The 23,620-nt window shown below is 36.6% G+C and overlaps 2 protein-coding genes across 2 annotated transcripts in view; both read left to right on the forward strand.

The window, feature by feature from the left end:
• The window catches only part of LOC146168491 (phosphatidylinositol phosphatase PTPRQ-like), a 38,185-nt gene extending 25,685 nt beyond the window's left edge, over positions 1 to 12,500 (forward strand). Inside the window, 16 exon segments of the mRNA XM_083386279.1 lie at positions 2,377 to 2,527; positions 2,603 to 2,739; positions 2,885 to 3,077; positions 5,476 to 5,640; positions 6,175 to 6,279; positions 6,526 to 6,679; positions 7,144 to 7,314; positions 7,536 to 7,742; positions 8,849 to 9,093; positions 9,438 to 9,514; positions 9,653 to 9,787; positions 10,129 to 10,248; positions 10,422 to 10,570; positions 11,029 to 11,164; positions 11,368 to 11,455; positions 12,472 to 12,500. Of these exon segments, the coding sequence (XP_083242405.1) occupies positions 2,377 to 2,527; positions 2,603 to 2,739; positions 2,885 to 3,077; positions 5,476 to 5,640; positions 6,175 to 6,279; positions 6,526 to 6,679; positions 7,144 to 7,314; positions 7,536 to 7,742; positions 8,849 to 9,093; positions 9,438 to 9,514; positions 9,653 to 9,787; positions 10,129 to 10,248; positions 10,422 to 10,570; positions 11,029 to 11,164; positions 11,368 to 11,455; positions 12,472 to 12,500 (2,262 nt within the window).
• A 4,638-nt stretch (positions 12,501 to 17,138) lies between these two features.
• On the forward strand, positions 17,139 to 22,942 carry LOC146168492 (solute carrier family 22 member 4-like). The gene is made up of 11 exons (XM_083389337.1): positions 17,139 to 17,231; positions 17,820 to 17,923; positions 18,019 to 18,173; positions 18,890 to 19,058; positions 19,327 to 19,438; positions 19,501 to 19,613; positions 20,009 to 20,223; positions 21,156 to 21,338; positions 22,067 to 22,211; positions 22,350 to 22,411; positions 22,645 to 22,942. Exons 3-11 carry the CDS (start codon positions 18,032 to 18,034, stop codon positions 22,680 to 22,682), a joined length of 1,179 nt encoding a protein of 392 aa, XP_083245463.1. The 5' UTR covers positions 17,139 to 17,231; positions 17,820 to 17,923; positions 18,019 to 18,031; the 3' UTR covers positions 22,683 to 22,942.
• Positions 22,943 to 23,620: the final 678 nt, after the last annotated feature.

Genomic DNA, 23,620 nt, shown 5'->3' on the forward strand with positions numbered 1-23,620 from the left:
CTCATAACATTTATGATATATCAATCGATAGTTATTGCTAAATATTTCCTATAAGGAAATTAACTACTTAATACTTCCTCAACGATTTTGCGAAATGTATATAGTCCAGCGATATTTTAACTCATATATATTTGGAGAGCATTCTCTCGATTCCGTTATTACTCACGCCAGTTCATTTTCGTATCTGTGAAAGCACTGTGTGCCAGGCTCTTTGTGGTGCCGCTGCTGATGCCACAGATGTTCTCCCGCATGCATCGATTCACAATCTGTCATTGTTTTCGAGTGGCAGGGCAGCACAGTAGCGGGGCCATTTAAGGCTCCTGAAACACAAGGCTGGGTCGTTTAATTAGTAAATCAGCTGCCTAATGAGGAAAGCGACACACGTGTCCACTAATTGGAACTTAAAATGCTAACCAGCACTACATTGTAATGCTGCGCAATAGATGAGGATGCCATTTTAAAGTCGACTAACTCGATGCATTCAACTTGAGTAACCAAGTTGAAGATCTGTCAACTAATGGATAAATTTTACAATCCCTGTGTTACACAGTCGTTGGTTTCAGGGCTGTGTTAATTATATTTTTAAATGAGCACGGTTGTGTTTCAGTTAACAACAAAAATCTGACCACAAAATATAGCCTACATTACCTGTATAACATAAACGTAAACTTTATGTACTAACTCAATGAATCTAGTATAAACGGACAATGAAGGCCCAAATTGCTTTCGTAAAATGAAGGAAAGATGCAGCTAAATTGTTATATAAACCTGTGGCCGTACCCCTAAAACCATGCATTAATATTAATATCTTCTAGAGTCAACAGTTTAAATACTTGTTACAAGCGACTTGTCTCAATCACAGGTTATACTTATTTCTCATTCTGTTTCTGTGAAAACATACCTTTATTGAGAAAATAATTTAATAGAAACACAATAAATAGATCCCGGGTGTTTTGATGACACTGACTGAGTGAAGTAAGCGAATACATTGTATTTGGAGGGGCCTTAATTTAATTTGAATATTATCCCAAAATTTATGGCATTTAGGACTTCTATAAAGCCCGCCTAATTATTGATTGGAAATATTTTTAAGTTAAAGTGACATATGAATTCACAGAATAAAACATCACCTACATAAAACGTAGAGAGTGTTTTTTTTTCCATTTGAAAGGGATAAATTTTCTGAATTGGCCACAAAAATATGTACGAGCTAATTTCCCAAAAATTGGATAACAGTAGATATTGTATTACAATTGTCGTGATATAGTTGTTTACGATGCTTCAATAGTCTTGACGTGCAATTTTTCATTAAATTAAGGAAACTTATCCAAGGAAATAAAATCCGAATGCGACGAACGTCAAAAAATCGTTAACCAAATTAGGTTTTAAAACATTTAACGTATAACGTTTCATGTGGATGACATTACACGCTTTGAAACGAAAAAACGCGCGCGCGGAAAAAATAGTTTTCTTGTTGTTTTGTTGTCAACAATGTCTAAAAGCAATGGCATGAAACTATGCATGATCGAGATATTATGCATGTTGCTATTGATATCTATCGATTAGGAAAATTCACCATATATCCAAAAAGAATCCAATGATTGTGAAGAATTAATTGTATCTCCAAGTAATAGAGTAATAATAACTTTTAGATTCAAAATTGGTTAGCGAAATGGAACAAAAACGCAGGGTAACGCATTTGTAATATGTTTGTATTTGGGGGGGCTACACGTTTTCTCAAGATTGATTGCTTTCTTGAAAACCACTTTAGACGTTAGCTGCGTCCTTTCGACGATCAGTGCTGGGAAATTGCTTTAATGCGATTTATCTTGCGATTTGGATTGCAATAATCCTGTTTCCGTCCTAATTCCTTGCAGCATATCACAACAGCGACACCAACTTACATCAGCCTCTTATAATTATTCCGTCTGAATGCTTGCTGCAGTTAACAGCTATTGATTTTTCCTGCACCCGCTTTAGTGGAAATTTCTGAGTGACACACATGTAAATTGATAATTTTTAGAATGTGGTTTTATGCTTTATTTGATGTTGTTATTCTCTGTAAGCTTTCGCAAGTCAGAACTGAAGAGTTCTCTAAAGTAAGTAGATATCATGACTGCAAAATTTTCTTGTTTTAGTTTTACATTACTTATTATTATGTTATACCTTTAATATTTAAACTTTAAAATTAAGCAAGAATTAAACAAGAAAGTATAGATAAAATGTTACACTGACCCCTTAACCGTTTGTTGATAACATATCACAATCAGTAAATGCCGTATTTCATTATATAAGTAAAAATAAATAAATGATAAAGTATATTTAAAAATATATACAAAAGGTTATATTGTCATTACGACGATACTATATCATCAGGTAACCGATAGCCCGCTGTTAGAACCACGTGTGCGAGATTACGTCATTGATGGCCTGGTTCCCGACACCACGTATGACATCACAGTGAAAGCGGTGACGTCAGCCGGTGGACTGGAATCAAATTCGACGAGTGTACGCACAAACGAAGACGGTAAAAAACTATTAAAACCCCCACAGTGGCTACAAGAATAAAATAAAATATTTTTCATTCAATTTATTTTTTCAGTTCCGTCATTTCCGCCCAGTGACGTCACAGCCGAATCGGTTGCAAACAATTCCTCGATCGCAATACTCCTCTTTCGACCCCCACTTGTTCCCAACGGAAAGATCACAGAATACACAATTCAGCGTCGACTGCAACATGTATTTTATTTATAATGAATTGCATTGTCACATAAAGTTATGTTAAAAAAAGACAACTCATTCATGTATACGACTTGTTTCCTTATAGCCTTTGTTGCGAAAATATCTTTCTGCAATATTTATGATAAAAACTTGCGCTTTGTAGACTCAAGAAATCTTTGAGGTCGTCGTTTCAACTGAACAACTTCCCGGTCCACTCGCTCTGAAGCAAACCTACTCGTGGCCAGTGAGTGGACTCCTGGGCGGGCGGTCGTACGAGTTCCGAGTTCGCGCGTCAACCGCCGTCGGTCCTGGGGAATACTCGTTGTGGACAAAGCCGATCGTAACTCCGATTACAGGTTAGTATTTACTGTGTTTTTTAACTTTACTAAGTATATTGATGTGTTACCTCATTAGGTGGGGAAATCAGTTGGCCAAGATAAATTGTTAGGCAAGGCAATGGCCGCTAAAAACCTATTTTAAATTTGTGTTAAGACATGTGACTTAAATGGTGATTTTGTAAAAGAACAAACGTTTTAAACAACTAAGATTTGGTAAACCTGCTAACATTTGAGCGTTTTGTCCTGATTGAACTGTACGCCGTGTGCCATTATTGAGTGCTTGTTTCGTTAGTATACTGTGTCGTATGAATATTCATAAATGGACCGCCTCTAATTTGCAAATTCTCGACATCACGAGCGACTAATGTGATTAACTGTTCTTTAAACATTTATGTATTTTGCGTTTAGTCGAAATCGTTTTACCTCAATCCGATTTGATTCTGATTAAGTGACATCTGTTGACAGGCAGTATTAGAATGCGTTTCTAACAAAATATTTAAATCTACATAACTATCTTGAACTTGCAAATCTCATGCAGTTACATTACAGGCGATATGTTTTCGGTAAATTTAAATTGAAAGTAATTAGCCTATTATATTAATGTTTGTCGTTTAGTGAGTAAGTAAGTTTACAAGGAGAAAGCTATATACTTGTTACTATCTAGGCCAGTGGTTCTCAAAGGGAGCCACTTGGCTCACTTTGGGGGGAATTTTAAATTTTGGGGAGGAAATTTGTTCCAGTGAGGAATTGGGAAGGAAAACGGGATGAAAATGGCTCACTTTTTATTATTTGATAATTATAACACATAACTATAACTTCTCTTTTTAAATGAATTTTTAAATACTTACTATACGACTTAAGTAGCCTTATATGAAGACAATATGCTGCTTTAACTGTGTTAAACCTATGTCATAATGGACTCTGTTTGGTTTACAATGTCTATTGTTTCGTCACAGTAAGTAAAGTTAAAACATAAGATTTGGTAAAACATAAGATTGCCCAGATCCAGTATATATTTTAAATTCTGCAAAAATGCCAAAGCAAATGCCCGAGAGCGACTTTTTTCAAATCATTCATTTAAAACACATGTGGTTGGATCCACAAGTTTGTGCTATGTCAGCTGAATAGTTTCCCAATTATACAGAGTTGAAAAAGGGCGATTTTAAAGCCACGCTTCATACCATCGGCGAAATTAAACTACAAATATCACCAAATTTGTTGATAAGCATCGTTAATTTTGTTGACAACGAAGTGCAACAATTTGTGATTGAAACGTCACAAAGGCTGTTCTGAGTTCTGACACCGCAATTCCATAGCGTTTTGCGCGCAATTGAAATCACTTAACAATCGGACGTGAATAAGACAATCGTACTTGAATACGAGGTGTTGCAATTTTCTTAACGTCAAATAGACGAATTTAAACAGCCGTAAGCTCCTAATAATCGCCGTTATTAGCGTCTAGAGTAGTCTCTAAAATACACGAAACGTAAAATTTTTCGGGCATCGCCCGTACCCACTAGGGTTGTTCATAACCCACACCTTAGATCCCCTAGGTGATTTCGGTTACTGATCATGTTACACAGTGGCGTATCCAGTGGGGCTGGGGTTTGTGACCCCCCTTATTTTGTGGGTGATATTATCGTGTTTTGTTCGGTTTGGTCAGGGTTTAGAAAACTGTCCGAAGCGGCAATGTTTTTAATGTAATTGGGTCGTGGTCTTTAGTTAATGCGTAACCAAAATCTAACGCAAAACTCTGTTTCCCCTTTTTTCAAGTTATGATTGTTAACGCAAAATGATTTTCCATAAGCATATTCGATCTTCGTTTAGTATTGCAAGTGGCGAAAGGCGTGCTTGTAATCTAGCGCTAGTCCCGTACATGGAACTTGCGCTGCTGATAGTTTATCATTCTTCCAAAATCAATCACACATATTTTACGGTCTTGGTTTAGTTTTTTGCCTGACAGGAGTGTCGACGACGCACGTGTTCGCATTTGCTGGACGTTAGTTGTTTCTGATTAGATCGTTTTATGACGTCATTACAATCACTATTTTATGATGTCACACCCGTCACTGTTTTTATGACGTCATTATTCATTAACTTCAGACGGAAAATATTAACTTCAGACGGAAAATATATATAAAAAATATAATTCCCTAAGTTGAAAATTCGGGACACCCCCCTTTGAAACGGCCACGCTACGCGCCTGCCTACTTTTGAAATGTTCTCTGTTATTTCTGAGATGAATCGTAAAAAAGCACCTTGCAAATCATATCCATATACTGTGAAATTTTGACAATATTCCTTTTGCAATTTTTTGGGGAGGAATTAACATTGTTTAAGCCTTTAAGGGAGGAATACGAAAAAGCTTTGAGAACCACTGATCTAGGCTAACTGGCGTTTTTAACGTACGTTTTAGGTGCTCCTTTGCCTTCTGTGGTGCCAGAAACTCCCCAAGCTTCATCAGAATTGATGAGCATCGCTCGAACATTTAGTGAATCCACCACTTTGGTTGTAAAAAGTCCTTGCGTGTTCTCCGATGTGAACGGGCCGCTGGCCAGCATAAGCGTTGTTGTGGCCGAAGGTGAGTTGTTATCACTAAACATTTTTTCATCTATTTCCACCGAGTATTCTCTGCTGATGTTTAATTTTCGCTTTCAAAATACAGATAAAGGAGTAATAGATTTGTAAGATTTCGCGCGTTTTTTGCCCGATTTACATGAAAATCCGTGTTAGTCTTTCATTGGGGTTTTCAACGGAAAGTGTCGTTCAGCTAACACTGTGCCGAAATAAATCGTCTTATTTGTTCATCTCTAGTCTCCCATAATACAGCTATAGTATCGTTTTACTGAAACCACACTACTTATTTTTTGGCCTTTTATTTGTCTTTCATTGCACAGCTTGTATGATTCAGCTAAAACTGTACTGAAACAAAAATCAGTTATAGCGCTGATAGGACATCTGCTTAATCAGTGATTGAGCCAGATACATGGACGCTTGTTGAACAAATTACACGGGTTTAAAAGTATATATATATTGAAATATTAGGATAAACAACTTGTTAAAAAAATTGAAGTCTCATGTTATAATCATACTTTTTATGTATTGTTTAATTAAGGCGAGTTTACACGCGAGCCAACAGACTGGTACGAAGCGCATAGCCAGGTTCCCAGCCCTCCATACAAAGTAGTAGCAACACTCAGCCCAGCTTTGGATTGTCCAAGTGTTCCATATTTTCAAGCGAATGACGGCAATATTACAAAGGGAGGTAAGAGAACACAGATATATGTTTGGTTCACAATCAGCTAAAAATAATTTCTGACTTTGCCTGTCTAAGGTTATGGAAGAAACATTAGCTAACAAGTAAAACTTGTTTAAAAACGTAAAAAATGCACAAAAAATGTTGTTTTAAGAAATGTGTATTTTGCCTAAACAACATCATCAGTTCTGGGACAGTGATTACATTCAGGCACAAAAAAATATGTTTACATTAAATATTAAGGACGCAAACGACGATCGCTGGGCGATGGCGGCAACCACTTTGTTATTGGTTCAGACAATTCATGTGATGAAGATGTGAAGCCGTTTTGTAATGGCCCCCTTAAATCAAATACCGACTACAGGTAACCAATTAACCATATATTTAAATGTATATAGGCTATATGTATTTTAGATGAGAACAAACAAGACCAAGAATATCTAAAGCAGAATAATCTATGATACCATAGTATAATAATAATAATTTGTGATACCATACTTCCGATTTAGACGTTATTACGACTATTTGGTATTTGTCCAATTTTGGTCCTATTCCGAACTGTGTTTTATTCCGACGTTGATGCTATTCTGATTTCGGTATTATGGCAGGTGTCGCTCTTGCATGTGTCATAATTAGCACACTATTGAAAGCTTGTATAAAAGAGAGTAAACGCCCTTGCGGTTTAAGGCGATAATGTATGAAAATATACCAATCATTATACCTATTTTGTCACACTTTAAATAAACCATTTAAATTTTTAGTTAGCAATTAACTAGTGAAACACATTCTAACCTTTAACCGTTAATTGTGCATTATTCGTCCCTGTAGGGTTAAATATCGAGCGGAAACCACCAACGGTGACGTCACTGAAACCGGTTATTCGAAACCGATTCGAACGAAGAAAAACTTTCTCGAAGCTCACTTCACGCTCATCGTGAGCATCGCTGCAGCCTTGGGAGCCTTCATCGTGATCCTCGTGATTTCCATCTGCCTAATAAGGTTATTATGCGAATACCGGTAGTGTATGCTCCCGAACAAAAGCAAAAAAGTAATAAGATGCTTTTCCAGTAGTCTCTGAGTCTTTTATTTGAGGTTTGTTTTAATAATTTTAATAATTACTAGTGATACATATATATATAAGATGACCCCGAAGGACATCAGATAAAATATATTAGTCCTATCTCGACGCTCTATCTTGACTGGCCTTGTTGAACATATAGACGCAGAATGCAGAAAAACAAGAAATACGACGGTGGAATTGTGTCGGAGTTCGCCGCTGGAAGGTCGCCTCCACAAGGCGGTGGGCCTATAGAAGAAACCTTCGAGGATTGTAAAGGACCGATATCGGAGAGCGGTGCCCATTCAAACCGAGGATTTATTCTGGAAACTTCTCACAATGATAAAGTGTCCGAGGTGGCAGTTTCGAGGTACAAATCAAAACGCGTGTGGTATTAGCTTAGAGCAGGGTTACTTGAACCGGGGTCCATGGACCCTTTGGGGGGTCCGTGAACTAATTTTAGGGGGTCCATGAAGGTCAAATTGAAATATTAGTATATGGTTAAGAAGTAATCTATTCTTTTAAATAGAGTTTAATTAAAACTCGAACGGTTAGCACTGAATGTATTTTTGACTCCAATTTACTTAAATCATTAGCATATTTCTGAAAGTATATTTGTATTGTGACGTGAATTTATGAAAAAATCAGCATATTTCAGAAGTCTATTTGATTGTGACGTCTATTTATGTCATCAGTCAATTTTGAAAATTTCTTGTCTACCGCGGTCCACACGAAGCAAAACAAAATATTAGAGGTCCGCGGTAAAAAAATTTAAAAAACCCTGGCTTGTTGGCTTAATTTGGAACTTGTGAAGGCATGCCAGATAGCAGCTATTGGATAGGTTTATTATATTCAAAGTTGAACACGCCAAGATAAAAGTGTACTGCTAAAGCCAAAGGCGGATCCAACATTTTGTTTTGAAAACCGAAAAACTTAGTTATGACGTAAAGTTTAGTGACGTATTAATTCAAGTTTATCATAAGAATTGAGTCGTTGTGGAACAAATTGTGTCAAATTATGCAACTTAGAGCGACACAAAATACGTCTATTAGGTTTAGTTGGCAAACCGTTTTCCTATAGTAAGGAGACTTGGCGCATTGGGCACATAAAGAGCAACTCATTGCTCGATATATATGAGGGCCATGAAATCAGCTTGATATCTGAACAGAAATCACGTGAAAAGGTTCTTACGAGAACAAAAAGGCATATTCACATCAGGTGGATACATAGAGAAGTGTAAATATAAAACAAACATTTAAGGCTAAAAATTATTCATTGCAATGTAATAATAAGTGTCAAAACATACTATAAAAACGCGCAGAAGAGTCGCAAAAACTTTGGCATTTGGCTATAGTTAAAGTCTAAATGCCCATCGACGCCCTGTTAATGGCCAAGCGTGGATCTCTCGCTTTTTCGACACCGCTTGGCTCTGCATTTAAGACCTAGCCCGATGCGAAGCGGAAAGAAGTGCGAAAGGGCACCGTCACCCAGAGCAGCCGCACCCGGGAACCAGCAGAGCAAAGGTCAGGACCTTACGTCTTTTCGCAGACCGGTGCCGAAGCGCGATTTCGCGAGCCACATAACGCGCTACATGATGAACAAGAACAAGAGCTTCAGCGGCGAGTTCGACGACATTCGGGGCTTACCCGTCACCAGCACCACAATGACGGCCGACAAGCAGTTCAACCGCGCCAAGAATCGTCACGCCAAACTCGTGCCCTGTGAGTTTTTCTTGCCTCTGCCCTATTAGCCTTTTTAAAATAGTTTCGTTAGGTTTTGCGTTTAAACGGAGATACAATACGAATTTACGATACGAATGGAACCAACCTTAAAACATTGCCGTAATTGTTGGACAGTACTACATCATCGGGGCTAGATCACAATGTATAGCCATGTCGCTATGTGTTCGAAAAGCTCAGTTGCTGGCGAAATGCTGTTATTGATAACCTTATTTAAATTGTATGCACAAAATTAGCAAATCCTGATTAGGACCACTAAATCCGGCAATGAACTTTCCGAATGCATCCGATATGTCCTTTATTATTTTCTTGTTTTTCTATTACAGACGATCATTCCCGTGTTAAGCTAGAAGCAATCCCTGCAATTGAAGGCTCCGACTATATAAACGCAAGTTTTATACCCGTAAGTTAACCTGTTTAGGAAAACGCTATGATACCAATAATATTCATCTGATTATGTTTGACTATAAACGAGTGATTCAAAGCACTCAAACTATTGACAAGTGTTAAAAGTTTAATGATGAACACGCTACTTACTCAGGGCCCACAGTCCACTGAACAGTTCATTGCTGCTCAAACTCCTTTGGAACACACAAAAAAGGATTTCTGGAGAATGGTCTGGGAGACAGGAGCTAGCTGTTTGGTGATGCTTTGCAACAGCGCAGAGGAGGGAAAGGTAAGGCTGCACTATACCATATACGAGTTTAATTGTCCCTTTATCTTATCTGTCAAGATTGACTCGCTTCCTTTTTCCATAACTGCCTGGTGTGAGATATTTCTTTGAGAAGTTGCGATGCGAAGGATTTATGATCGTTGTTGCGGTCAAATATTGTTATGCAAAATAATGTGATATTCTCAATAACTCTGCTTCAATACAAGCCTTATTTAATGATTTCTAGTATTTTTCTTATTTGAAAAAAAGTATTTCCTTATTTTAAAAGATGCATAAATGATGGAAATATATTTCGCGGCATCATTGGGCCACTAACTCATTAAGCAAAGTGACGTGTATTTTAGAAACGAGGATGCGATTATTGGCCAAAAAAGCAGACTGAGTATTACGGCAACTTGGCTGTACAAATGAATCACGAAGATACTCAACTCGAATGGGTTATACGCCATTTCACTGTCACAATGGTAAGTTTGCATTGCATTTTATCCTGTGAAAGTGGCGTGACTTAACTGCACAATAAAACCTATAGTTTCTACTCAAAATCATAAATCCTAATTATGCCGAAAGGTAAATTAAAATACCCACATAAAGTATAGGCCTACAGTATATTTATCACCTACTTTAATTTGAAACAAAGCGCGACAAAGTACGCCACGTGACTCAATTTCATCTGATCACGTGGCCCGTCCACGAGCAATCCGACACAGCACAGGCCATCCTCCGATTTGTGCAGACTGTTCGTACCAATCGAAGCAACAAGTCATTCCCGGTGGTTGTAATGTGCAGGTAATAAAACTCGTACAAACCTAAGCGTTTTTTTTTATTTTTTACAATTTTTTTTTGTACAGGTAGCAAAACTCGTACAAACCTAAGCGTTTTTTTTGATTTTTTACAAATTTGTTTTTGTGCAGGTAATAAAACTCGTACAAACCTAAGCGTTTGTTTTTTATTTTTTACAAATTTCCAACCGGCGGGTTCACTTCGTTTTCGAAAATATGAACTATGCGCTTTATAGTTCTAGTAGATGCCCAGATTATGTAACAATATATATAGGCCTATATAGATAGCCTGTTTTGTTATGGGGTTGAAAACTATTCGTGCCGATTGAGTCGATTTGCGATTTTGTAACGTTTTTTTATTGATCAAGCTTAGCCTTCGCAAGTTTAAAACCAAATACCCCTTAGAGTTATCGGTTTAAGTTTTTAAAGTTTGGTATAGTTAATGTAATTGATGTTTGCAAGCAGTAGCGGTTCAGGACGATCGGGTGTTTTTATTGGATTGGATCGGATGCTGGAAAACTTGTCGATGACCCAACAAGTAGACGTGTTTGGCACTGTGGCTGCTCTCAGAAGATACAGGCCTTACATGGTGCAGACCCTTGTAAGTATTTTATAGATAACGCAAGTTTACCTTTTACAAATATACTGCGTTAATATATATGGACTGCCATTCGTCGTTCAAGTAAATTTTAACAAGGTACAAACTGTCGATAACACGTATCACAAGCGTTATTAATATTACAAAAAAATATGATTATATTTTCTGCGACATTTTATATTTACTAATTTACTTCTTATTGCCAGGGTGAGTATATTTTAATGCATCGCTGTATTTGGGAAGCAATCAATCAAAAAGCCGTCGGTGGACCACAACTACGTCATACGCCTACAGGTACAGGTGTTTAAAAAGCTGTTTTTTAAATGACGTTTTATTGCACTGCTGTAGCGACTTAAGCCATTTCTATATTCGGGTTAATATAAATCCTAGTCTGCCCTTAAGAAAATCAACCACCACAAATTTACTACTTCAGAATATGTTGTGTTGTATGCTACTAATGAACGCTATTAATTATCAGTATCACCAAACAAGAGGTATTAATGTTAGCATAACACAAATCCACTTATATTTTTATCAAATCATAACATGTTACTACAAGACCACGAATCAAATGACTTGCATTTTTACCATCATATCATGCTCAATTTATAGCCTAAAATCAATGTTTTCATCACGCCCAAACACGCGAAACCAACACGAGAACGATTACGAACTCTGTTTTGACATAATGCGCCATTACTTACCAGTACTAACAATCAAAAAAAATACATCGTGACAAAAAAACCTGATCAATGTAATATGCAAAAAATTAAAATCGTTAGAGAGCAAATTCGAAATGCAAGAACACTTTAGAATTATCACCGTCCTAAAATCTATTTAACAATGCGTAAATAATTCCTAATGAAAATTAAGAACTTTGAGATTTGGGCTAATGGCAATTAACCAATTTGTGTGTTTACTGTGTTACTGTATAAACACGTAACAACTGCTAATTTAAAAAAAAAAACTTTTTTGTAAAACATTTAAGTTTTCAAATAAAAACTAACGTTGTTGCTTGATTTGTAATTTCACATGTGAAAACGGTTTGGGTAACGGAACGTAGTAGTTCTGTAAAAGTTATTCAGTCGAAAAATGCCCAAGGCCAAGTACAATTAAAATTTTCAAACAACAAAAATAAAGCACTTTTACCAAAAAATTAAAAAAAGCGATTTAAATTAGTCCTATACTAGCATAAGACATTTGTGTATATAGTTAATGTAAAAAAACATAAATATTGAACTGCGGTTACTCAAATTCGTTTAATTAGATAGACCTGTTGCTGTTTATTTAAATTTGTTCTTGTTTTTAAGGAGATGGGATGGAAGAAACTGTATTTTAGTTGAGTTGCAATACGCCGTTCGGTCAAGCTGTACTGTACCTTTCAATAGTTTCTAAGGTTCATGAAATGCTATTTTGCTCTGATACTTTACATGTTTTACCTAATTTTTGCAATTTTGATAACTTGTGCCTCTCAGGATCTTTGTATACGTTACGAAATTTTATACCAAAAAACATCACCGATCAGATCGATTTACAAGAGGCTAATTTTGATTTATTTTAGTATCGCCTTGTTGTACTAATGTTTTATTGAAATGCGATTTGTATTGTATAATAATAATTTCTGTGTAAATAAATGTTTTTAGTTTTTTAAACCAATACCGCCTTTTGGTGTGTACATATAGACCATGCCTATACCGCACGTTGTTTTGAAGCTAGGATACAGTTTTAACAAAAGTACTGAAGATCATAAAATATTTTCAGATTATCTAATGCTTGTACAATGTAAGATAATAAAGTAATATTTTAGCGTTTCGCTTCTCATAGCCGTGGTTCTCAAACTGTGACGATTTTTAGGAAGTACGCAAGCAGCTTTTAAGGTATTAGGATTAGTGTAAATTTGATAACTATTGCGGCTTACATAAGTTAAGCCTACATTCTCTCTTTGCAATATTAAATCGATGTGTTTCAATTTTTGCGACTGTTGTAAACCGCAGGTAAACTAAAGAATTAGGAGCGATTAGTGTTACCAATTAGACCAAGTTTCTCTTTTAGTTAATTGTCTCCCATTCATATTAATGTCCCATCGACCTAGCTATTGCTTTATCCCACCAATTATACGTAACCAAATGAATCGATATCTATATGTAATAGGTGTTGCTTTTTGTGGAATGCAGCTATACACTAATGACTTTTTGTCTATAAGTAAATTATAATTCCTATGAATAATTTTAAGGTGCCACGTCTCGTCTTAAAATAAAAGTCAATTTCAACCAACTAAAAGCAATTTTTTTTCGCACTTTGAATGATTTAGCCTTCATTTTGTTGGAGCTACAATTTGCGCGAGAATTTGCTCGAAACACGACATGGTTTCGTATAAACTTTAGGCAACATGATTCTCATAAAATGGAAAACAGCCTATTTTAAAAATTGGGTAAAAAACAATATAACCACAGACAAAGAGGAAAAAGATATATTTTGCAAAAAAGAAAGGAAAAATATCCGCTCTAGTAAAGAATAAAGGTAAAAACCTCTCCTCCAAATACAGTGTTTCAGAAATTGCGCTTTGTGGAATAATTCTTTAATGCAAGCTTTTGCGTAATTCATATTACAAAACTATTGGGTTTCAAACCTCATAATGGGCGTCTATACTTAACATCAATATAAGTGGGTGCTCTTACAAAAAGGTAATAGGGTAACTGAAATTCGTATTGGATATCAGCGATTCTTTTTGTATTTATCACGTAAAGCGCTCCTCGTTTTCTAAATTATATTATTTAGTAAAACAACGTGAAAGTCTGATATTAACATACAAACGTAGAATTTCAGCCTAGGGCCCGTCTAAAAGTACTTCAGACTGAAAAGTTAAGTTGATCAGAAGGCACAAACTATAAACTCATTGCTATTAGGCTGCGTGGCAGAATACATTGTCATAATAATCTGGTCAAATAACTCAGTAAGATAACAATTAAAAGAGTGAATGCTTTCAACCACATTGAAAGTGTCTGAATTGATAAAAACATTCCAAGAAACTAATATAAGAAAAATTATAAGCATATATCTAAACAAAAAGAACGTTTCTTAGAAACAAGCACGAAAGGGTAACCCTGATTAATCAAAACGTCAATTTAATTTTCGTAAGATCACGCAATACAAAAGCAAGTTCCCACTGATTAAAATAGAAGCAATATAACGAAAAAGTTATTACATCGTTGGCCTCATGCGGACCTGGTGCGTGCCTTATGCGATCCTCATGTGGGCTTCATGCGGGCTTCGTGTGGGCCTCATGCAGACCTTATGGAAGCGTCATGCGAGCCTCATGCGGGCTTATTCGGGCCTTATGCAGGCCTCATGCGAGCACTATGCAGGCCTTGTGCAAGCCTCATGGGGACCCCATGCTGTCCATGCGAGACGCATTTAATGGCTGTGCGTGTTGTAAGCTTTATATATTACTTGGCCTACTTGATGAAATACCCAGAGTTGCCCAGGTTAAATCCAATGTTTCTAACCGGCTATGTAAATTAATTACACCTGTAATACGCGCGATAATTTGCGAAATCAACCTAAAATTTTCGTTTAAACAAAATAGAAAAATCCAATATGCTGTGGGCTCTACATCACAATTGCATCTACGTTATTCACAGGTAGTTCAAAAAAGGAGGAATCGCAAACGGCTTTCAACATATATCGCCCTTAAAGTTGCACTACATAGCGAAACACGTTTGGTAAATAACAAAAAATCTTAATTCTGGAGTGAGTTTTCTAGTTATAAGCCTTAAAAGACTAACAAACTAAGCGCAAATTTACTGTTTACGCTTTATGATTTTACAATGTCTGGAAAACACTGAGCATAAAAGTTTTAACTTCGCGAAAACGACAACTATAATTTAATTTTTACGATCACAAAACTGCTGCGTCCAACGTCTAATCAACTCGCCTGGTATAAATGAGGGTTTAACTAAATGCTTGTGTGGAAGCGGCATTCAACTGTTCGGCGTACTATGAAAGTTTAGACATGTTACAGCCGATGATTTAAAAAAGATTGTAGCAATTTGTCATGCAACCAAAGTGCAATGTTGTGTGATGTTTTTAAAATGGTACGACCAACAATTCCTGCCAGTTTTCAGCACAAAACATAAGACGTAACGTAATATTTGTTGTTTACGTATATACACATAACTTACTGGTCATATGGAAATAAAGGTAACCCACTGCTTGTACAAAAAGCTGTAGAAGAATCGCAAAAATCATGCTCAAACAGATATTTGAAAACACATATCACATGGTGCGCCGCACAGTAGACCGGGCGCATTTAAGCTGGTGAGGCTATTTATTGGCTGTAATTCAGTTTACAAACATTACGATATATTAGGAAAACATCACTTTGTATAGAATTTTTTCCCACGTGCACCTATAATCGAGGGTTGGCCAACTATAGTCAGCGACCAAGAACCACAATTTTGCTTTGTTAACCGCAAAGAACCACACATTATACATAGTCAGAAATGAATGTAAAAACTTCGTTTCTTGTGCACAAATTCTGTATCTTTGCACAATCTTTTTTTTTTTGTAATTGTTGCCTACCAATATAAAACTGAAAAACTTACGAGACATCATTTGTGGGCGCTCCATCAATTTTGTACGTAAAAAGTACAGTTTCCAAATTATGCTGTCTTTAATATTGCGAACGCTGTGGGTAATTCAGCATAGCATTTTTTCATTTTTAAAATATCCTAAATGCTCCCCAGATAAAATTATGCAAAACGTTAAATAAATTTAGCAAGATAATTATTGTTTCAAATGAAAAAATAAAGTTACACATTGCGGGGCACCAAATAACAAGTTCCATGGTACTACTTCAAGCTTATTAAACTTATTTTCTGCGTACTCGCAGAATTTTTGCACGGCGCGAAACCTGGCGAAAGGTTCAACTACCCCTCTTGTAAAATAAATTTGCCGCTAGATGACAGCACATTCGTGAGGTGACCTAAGCCAGTCGGGGGTGGTACCCCTCTCTATTAAGAAAAAGGCATCTTTGTGTTGCCTTTTCGTTTAATTTAATATCATAGCAACTCTATAATTGAAAGTTTTAAATACTCGAAGCACTTCACAATTATTGTAAAATACAATTATACTTGCTTATTCGTGTTATTTTAGGCGATTAAGCAAAAGTTTTTGTTTCGTTTTACGTAAAATCGCAATTTGGATAATGTTTTTTGACCATTTTATAAAAATATAAATATATAAATAGTTTTACACTAAAAGGCCCCATGTCAGACAAGTCTAAGCAACCATTAAACGTTTTCTATGAAATACCAACCTCTTATAACAGGATACACAGTGCACGCGCAATCAGGCAAGCACATACACTCGCACACAAACGCTGTCCAAGTATAGGCTGGGTATGTTTACACTTAGTTAAGACTGGGTCGAGACCGTTCATGCACGCCAAGTGGCAGTGCAAACTACAGAAATAGAGCGTTTGTAAAGACTATTTTTACACGTATGGTGTTCCTTGGTAGTTTTCGTGCTTTACATCTAGAGTGAATTATTATAAAAAGAGACAATGACAGAAACATCGACAACAGTAAATAAAGCAGAAACTTGTAATGTGTCGGTATTGGAGAAGAAAAATTTCTTCAAAGGTTCAAGGTTGCAAGTTCTGTCAGTTGCCTTGTCGTACATCATGAGTGCCTTCGTTCTGTTCAGTCCTGTTCTTACTGATATAACGCCAAAACACCACTGTCTAGTCAGCAAACAAGTAATGTGAAGTAATCAGTATGCATTTGTATATATTATTTAGTAGCAACCGTTACCTGTTTAATAGGAACAACTTGATGACTACTTTTCGCACAACGACACCATTCCTAACCGGGAGTGCAAAGTTGTTTTAAACAGGTTAGAATACAACTGTGCAGCCTGTACTTTACAGTAGGCTATTTGCGATGTCAAACTAACGGTATGTTTTATTATTAGTAATCAGACCAGCAATGCGTCTGGGGATAGTGTCCAAAGCGTGTTCTGTTCTCGGTGGACATACGACCAAAGCTATGGCAACACTTTTGTTAGCGAGGTAATGTTGCGTTAATGATTGGGCATGTGCTGGGTAGGGGCGGCATGTGGCACGTGGCCATGCCGCCCCAAAACTGATTTTTTGCCTATTTTAACTGCGCAAACGCTCCGCGTGAATATCGATTAGGTTTATAGTATGTCTTATCCTATTATGATAAAATCGTTTAGCCCTAAAAATGTTGCGCAATGCGTCTTATCCAACTCTATAAAATACATGTTTTGCAACTTAAACGGTATAAAGGCGTTTTTCGCTTTGTGCTAATCAAACCACCTCTGTAATAGATTTTATAAGATGAATACTTTTTTAACGAGCTAAACAAACTGTGTGGTGTTCTTAAGGTTCGTTAATGACGCCACGCTTTAAAGTAACTTCGTGACGTCATTAAATATATATTTTCATGGCCTCCTCCCTTCTTTTTCTCGTTAATTTATATAGTTAGTCCGGCTAACTTGGAAAAGGTGTCATTTGTTTCGGCTTGCTTTAATTTTTCAGACTAAAGCCTCGTTACATTTTACAAAAATTAAACGCCCAACGCGTTATATATGCAAAAATGAATCTAAAAATTGAATGTATAATTTGTTGTTTTAGTTCAATTTAGTTTGTGAAAACTCTTGGAAGAAACCACTATTTCAATTTGTCTTTTTGTTGGGCCATACAATTGGCAATATAATAAGCGGACCAATAACGGACAGGTAGGCCTAAACATCACCTTCCTTTTAAAATAGTTTGTCTTCTGAAGTTTTATTTGTTTCAAACGAGCAAAAGGTAAACAACCTTCAATCTTTAGGTTTGGGCGAAAAATGGTCTTTTCCATTTCGCTATTGACAAGTACCCTAGCCAGAGGATTACTGTCATTCGTCGAATCGTACAGTGCAGGTGCCGTGCTTCAATTTATAACCGGCGTTGGTCACACTACCCACTTCTTCACGGGATATATCCTCGGTAAGTGAACAGCAATAGTCCTGTTTCACAAAGAGATCGGAAGGGTGCGACTATACTTGATATTCATTTAAGCTGCCATAATAAATTTGAGTAAAACAAAATAATTTAACTTATTTTCGAAGTTCTATAGTGACCCTAGAAGTATGCCTTGAATCACGTACACGAGCCCAAAAGAACCGCCTTGGTTAAAGGCAGTTTTGCGATACAGTAAGGGCACTAGCATGATTGGACCTTCAACTTAAAAAGCTCACATTGACTTTATTCAAATTATGTTTTTACGTTAGATATTTATCTCACTGTAGTGCTTTTATTAAATTTTGTTCATGCGTGAATCCTGAAACCCTTTAAGTTTTTAAATTTATTAATTTTGTGAATTAGTATTTTAACCGTGGGTTAAAAATTAGGTTTTTAAAGACTACGGAAGTAGACTGGAGAAAGTAGGTTAGCAACCCTTCGTTAACAAATAGGATGCATGTAATACATAAGGGGTCACCAAACCTTTCGTATAATGGGCCAAATACAAAATTTCAATTTTAAACCGGTCCGCAGTACAAAAAAGATTGCCTAACCCTGCCTTAAGTAATTGTCGTTCAGTTTGAAATTTAATTAAAGATATTCTAAGCACAAATTTTTGAGCAGGAAACTTTTCTATTCTTTCGTTCAAAGCTTTAAAAATACAGTATTTTTCTTGAAACGATCATTGCCCCTTTTTTCAGCACAGGAATTGGCAAAGACACAAGACAGGATTATGTCGGCCTTGGAAGTGTATATGATGTTCGGTGCTGGATATTTACTTATTGTACCTTGTGCATATCTTACCAAGGACTGGAGGTGGATCGTAAGGATCCCAATGATAATGACAGCGTTCTACATTCCAATTCTTTGGTACGTTCGATTGTTAGGAGACAAATTAGTAATACGTGATCTTGCAGCAGGTCTACATTAAAGCCTACTAAGCTGGAATAACATTTAACTAAAAAGCAACATCTTGCCGTTTAAAAGAATAACGCTCAATAGCGATTAAACAGAATTAATATTCTAAACGCGAAATACCGTTTTGTTGTTTTCAAACCGAACCTTGTATTACGTTCTGTTTGCAACATCGAACTGGGTAAAATTTTAATTAGATTTTTTTAATGTGTTTTTTCGACAGGTTTATACCGGAATCTCCGAAGTGGAAGGCAGAAGTACGAAAAGCACAAAACAATAGTACTTCACCTAAATTGGGGAACGATAAGGAACTGGAAATTATTTTCGAACCGTCGGTGAGAAACGTTCTGCATTGTATATAGTTGACGCTTTATTTCAAGCACTGTTTTATGCATAGAGTAAATTGAAAAAAGAGTGCCACACCACTGAACAACCCAATCGGATCAGGGCAACCTTACTGTTTCGGAACTCCGCATTAAGGACTCGTTTACTTGTCCTTTTCTTTTTGTGGTAAATATGACGGTTACTGAGGTGACAGCATTGGGGACTGCCATCTTTAATGACGTAGCATCTCTAGTTGTAATTGAGTTTTAATAGTTCCTGATTGGCTGTATCGTAACAAAATATATTATGTAAATTTTTGGTACGCAAAACCGTCGGAGAAGGGCTTGTGATGGTGAATATTACTTAAATTTGTTTTATATTCAACCTTCTATAATAATTAACTCAGCCGTTACTATAACCACACTATACCACACTTTTTTATAGGTGTTTATAATTTAATAAGTTTTAGAAATTTAAAAAATTTCAAGTATAAAGTTCCAGACATAAAATAAAGTTACGAGAAATCTGTTCGTGATTGACATAAGTTAAATTAGGACTTGAAATGATATTAATGATTTAAGGAACGTTGGCTATCTCGGATTTTTCACCTTCAACTTCAATAGTTCCAACTTGTACGGAAGTGTTTATGTAAATTGTATCATCAGTGCATTGGTGGATATGGCGTCTGCTGTTGCAATGACGCTGCTAGCAAAGGCCAGAGGTCTTCGAATTTCAAACATGTTTTCTCTCGGCTTTTGTGGAATCATTGCCCTAGCCACTCCAACAATGTATAACAGTGAGTGGAGTCTATTAATTAATTATTAAGGCCCGTTTACACTACAGCTGCACTGAGCTGCACTGAGCTGTACTGAGCTGCACTGAGCTGCGCTGGGCGTGAAATTGTTTTCACTACAGCTGCACTGAGCTGCGCTGGGCGTAAAAATCGCTCCAAACGTAACGTGTTTCTATAGCTGCACTGGGCTTGAGTTTAGCAAAGCGTGAAAATCGCTCCAAAGCGTATTTTTAAGCTATAGCTGCAGCTGCTGCACAGGGCTTGAGTTTAGCAAAGCTTGAAACGCTCGACACAATAGAATTTAAATGCAAATTACGCTTTGCTCAGCTCAGTGCAGCTGTAGTGTAAACCGGCCTTAATAGGTCATCTTCATTGTATAAAACGACTTATTTCTGTCTAACTCAAAGGGTTAATGCGATCCGGCTTATTTTGTCGCTCTGCGTTGTTAAGCAATACGAGATACCTATAACAGTCCACTTGAGTCAGTGGTGAATCCAGGATTTTTGTTTAGGGAGATATTTAGGGTTCTAGACACGACATTAAAAATGACGCTAAAACGTTACGTCATGCGACTAGTAGCGTATAAATCCACGTGCGAAGTAAATGTTTTTTGTCCACTAAACTTTCAATTTAGAAGGAATGTACTGGCCACACAAGAATACGTATTATTTAGCTTCCTTATATAAAAAATTAATAAAAAAGTCGAAAGGAAAACAAATAGCAATTTTTTTCGCTCTATATGCTCAAAGGAAAAATAAAGTTTTAATTTGACCGGACGATGCAATTAACTATGCTGTCAAAAGTTCCAGTTGTGTTGTGTTTGTGTATACGTCTTTTAGTCTAAACTTTAAGTCTATTCCTAAATGTTAAACGCGTAGGAGCTAAACGAAAGGGTAAAGAATGTTCATTTAGTAATCAAAACCGACCATTTTCAGTTAATCCTTTGGCTGGCACCATAGGGGCGATGGTGGCAAAGTTCTTCATCAGCACTTCGCTAAGTGTTACCATCCAGCAAACAGGAGAGTTGTTCCCAACCTTGCTAAGAAACACTGCCATGGGAATGTCTGCTACCTCTGCTAGGATCACATCGGCGTTTTCTCCCTTTCTTATTTATGCTGGTTTGTAGTAGGTTGGTTTATAAACAGTTTCGTTTCAAATTCGTTTCACAAGACAATAAATGGCGCAATTAGTTTTACCTAAAGCCTAAAAACAAAATACATATTTACAACTGGCCTAACGCTACCGATAAACCACTGAAAGGTAAACTACCCAATTTAAAGCAGCGAAGGCCACTCAGAGACAAAACCAAGCGTTTTAGTGCATGGGTTTTAAACTGGGGTCCATGTACCCCTTGGGGGCCCGTGAATTAGTTTTATTGGATCCATTAAGGCCAAATTGAAATATTAGTGTATATTTAGGAAGTAATCATTTTTTTAAAGAAAAGAGTTTAATTAAAAATAAAATGGTTTTGCACTGAATGTATCATTTCACTTTCACATATTTTGGGCCGAAATCAGCGTATTTCTGAAGTCTATTTGTTTTGTGACGTCATTTGTGAAATTTTCTTGCCTTCCGTGGTCACGCGAAGCAAAAAAAAAATTGGGGTCCGCGATAAAAAGTTTAAAAATCCCTAATATGGTGCTAAGCACGTATTTAAAAAAATGGTGTTAACTGCGCATTAGCTAAAAAAAGAAATACTGCTTAAGGCATCTAATTAAGGTGTTGTCCAAACATTACCAAACCTTTGCTGGACACTACATTTTTTTATTACAATTACAGATACGACAGTTGTTTGAAATGGTTTATTTCGAAAAGTTTAAACTTGTCTGTCGGATTGTATATACAGGTGAAATTTTTAACGCTGGCGTACCCTTCTACATTATGGGAATTGTATCTCTCCTTGGCGCCATTCTCTGTATGTTGCTGCCAGAAACCTTGGAGAGAGCCCTTCCTAGTTCGCTGGAGGATGCCTTAGCTCTTGAACAAAACAGGTTTGTTAAAACTGGCACATATTCGTTAAACGTCATACAGTTAAATCGCAATGCCAAAAAGACCAGAATGCCAAAAAAATTTAATATAAATCGACATAAATGTTTTAGTAAGTTTTAAGTATCGATATTTTGGAGCAGAATATCCTGTAAGCTGTGCCGATCGTCACATTTAAATCATTCGGAAGATTCTACAATTAAGGGTAAATAAAGCTAGCTAATACAATCTTAAAATGTTGACAATAGTAATTCCGTTGCTTTTATTCACTGTTTCTTTTTTCCAAAAAATGTCCTTTATAAAAATAGGACAAAATCGCTTTTAACTATCAAATATGATTAGCAATAACACTAGACAAAAGCAAAGCTTGAAAAATTTCAACCTAATATATTGTAGCAAATTGACAATGAATAAATTTTAAACTTATGTCTTTTGTAGCACCAGCATCCTGTCAAAAAGAACTTCTTGGCAAGTAACATAACGACCCAAAGTATACCCAACCGCAGAAGATTTTGCGGTTAACCAACTGTTTAATGCCAGCAAAGTGTTTGTTGGTACCCTGGACTGTTTTTAATCATTGGCTTACAAAAATGTTGCTGTTTTGTGTGTTGTTTTTTGCATGGAAAGCCCTTCTATCGAGATAATGTCATTTGTTCTGCCACCAATAGCCAACTTTTAGAGTATTTCAATAACAAATACATTGTCAGTTTCCCTTTCGACCTATATTTTACTTTAATCTGTCGCGATTCAGGACCGAATCCAGGAGGGGAGTGGCGAGGCCACCGCCCGGCCCCAAACTATAGATTAGGCTTATTTTAACAACTCAATCGAATCTTGCTTGGTTTTGTAGTATTCTTTAGCTTGTTTTGGCGAAGCTTTTGTTTTCATTTTTGAAGATTACAACCAAAGTTACGTCCTTTAGGGACTTAACCTTAGGAAGCCTTCTGTCTAAAATGTCTAGCTGAAACCGAGACTAAATGTATTTGAGGTGACTGTGACACAGTTTGCTATTTATAGTAGACAAGGCCATTAGATTTAAGCTTTGTCTCAGCCATTGATTAAAATCAAGAGTAATGGTGACGTCCGAATCAACAAGATTGGTTCACTGAAGCAAGCGGCCTTACGAAAACGTGTGACCAGCGATCGTGTTTGGCAACATAGTACACTGCAATCCTCCAGACAACCTTTTGCGACCCTCTTGGCTTGGGGGTCGCGAACCTCCAGGTTGGGAACCATTGTCAGTGGTTCCCAAACTTGTTTTCCACATCCTATCCAGTTTGAAAAACTTATAGAGGCCCTCCTAAATTGAGTTTTAGTGTATTACGGTTGACAGGGGATGGCAATTGTCCATTTTTTGTCTAATAATTGTCGATAACATTTTTGTGAAATGACACTTGTATAAAATTTGCTTCAC

Source organism: Ascidiella aspersa, chromosome 1, assembly GCF_963924565.1.
Source record: "Ascidiella aspersa chromosome 1, kaAscAspe10.2, whole genome shotgun sequence".
In the NCBI taxonomy this organism is placed as follows: Eukaryota; Metazoa; Chordata; class Ascidiacea; order Phlebobranchia; family Ascidiidae; genus Ascidiella; species Ascidiella aspersa.

What these genes read in the sequence shown, in the direction of transcription:
- LOC146168492 (XM_083389337.1), top strand. Translation starts at nt 18,032, where the DNA reads ATGGTCTTTTCCATTTCGCTATTGACAAGTACCCTAGCCAGAGGATTA. An exon ending in CTTGTCCTTTTCTTTTTGTG is followed by an intron (nt 19,614 to 20,008) that starts GTAAATATGACG and finishes TAATGATTTAAG; the next exon opens with GAACGTTGGCTATCTCGGAT. An exon ending in TTAGCTCTTGAACAAAACAG is followed by an intron (nt 22,212 to 22,349) that starts GTTTGTTAAAAC and finishes ATTTTGGAGCAG; the next exon opens with AATATCCTGTAAGCTGTGCC.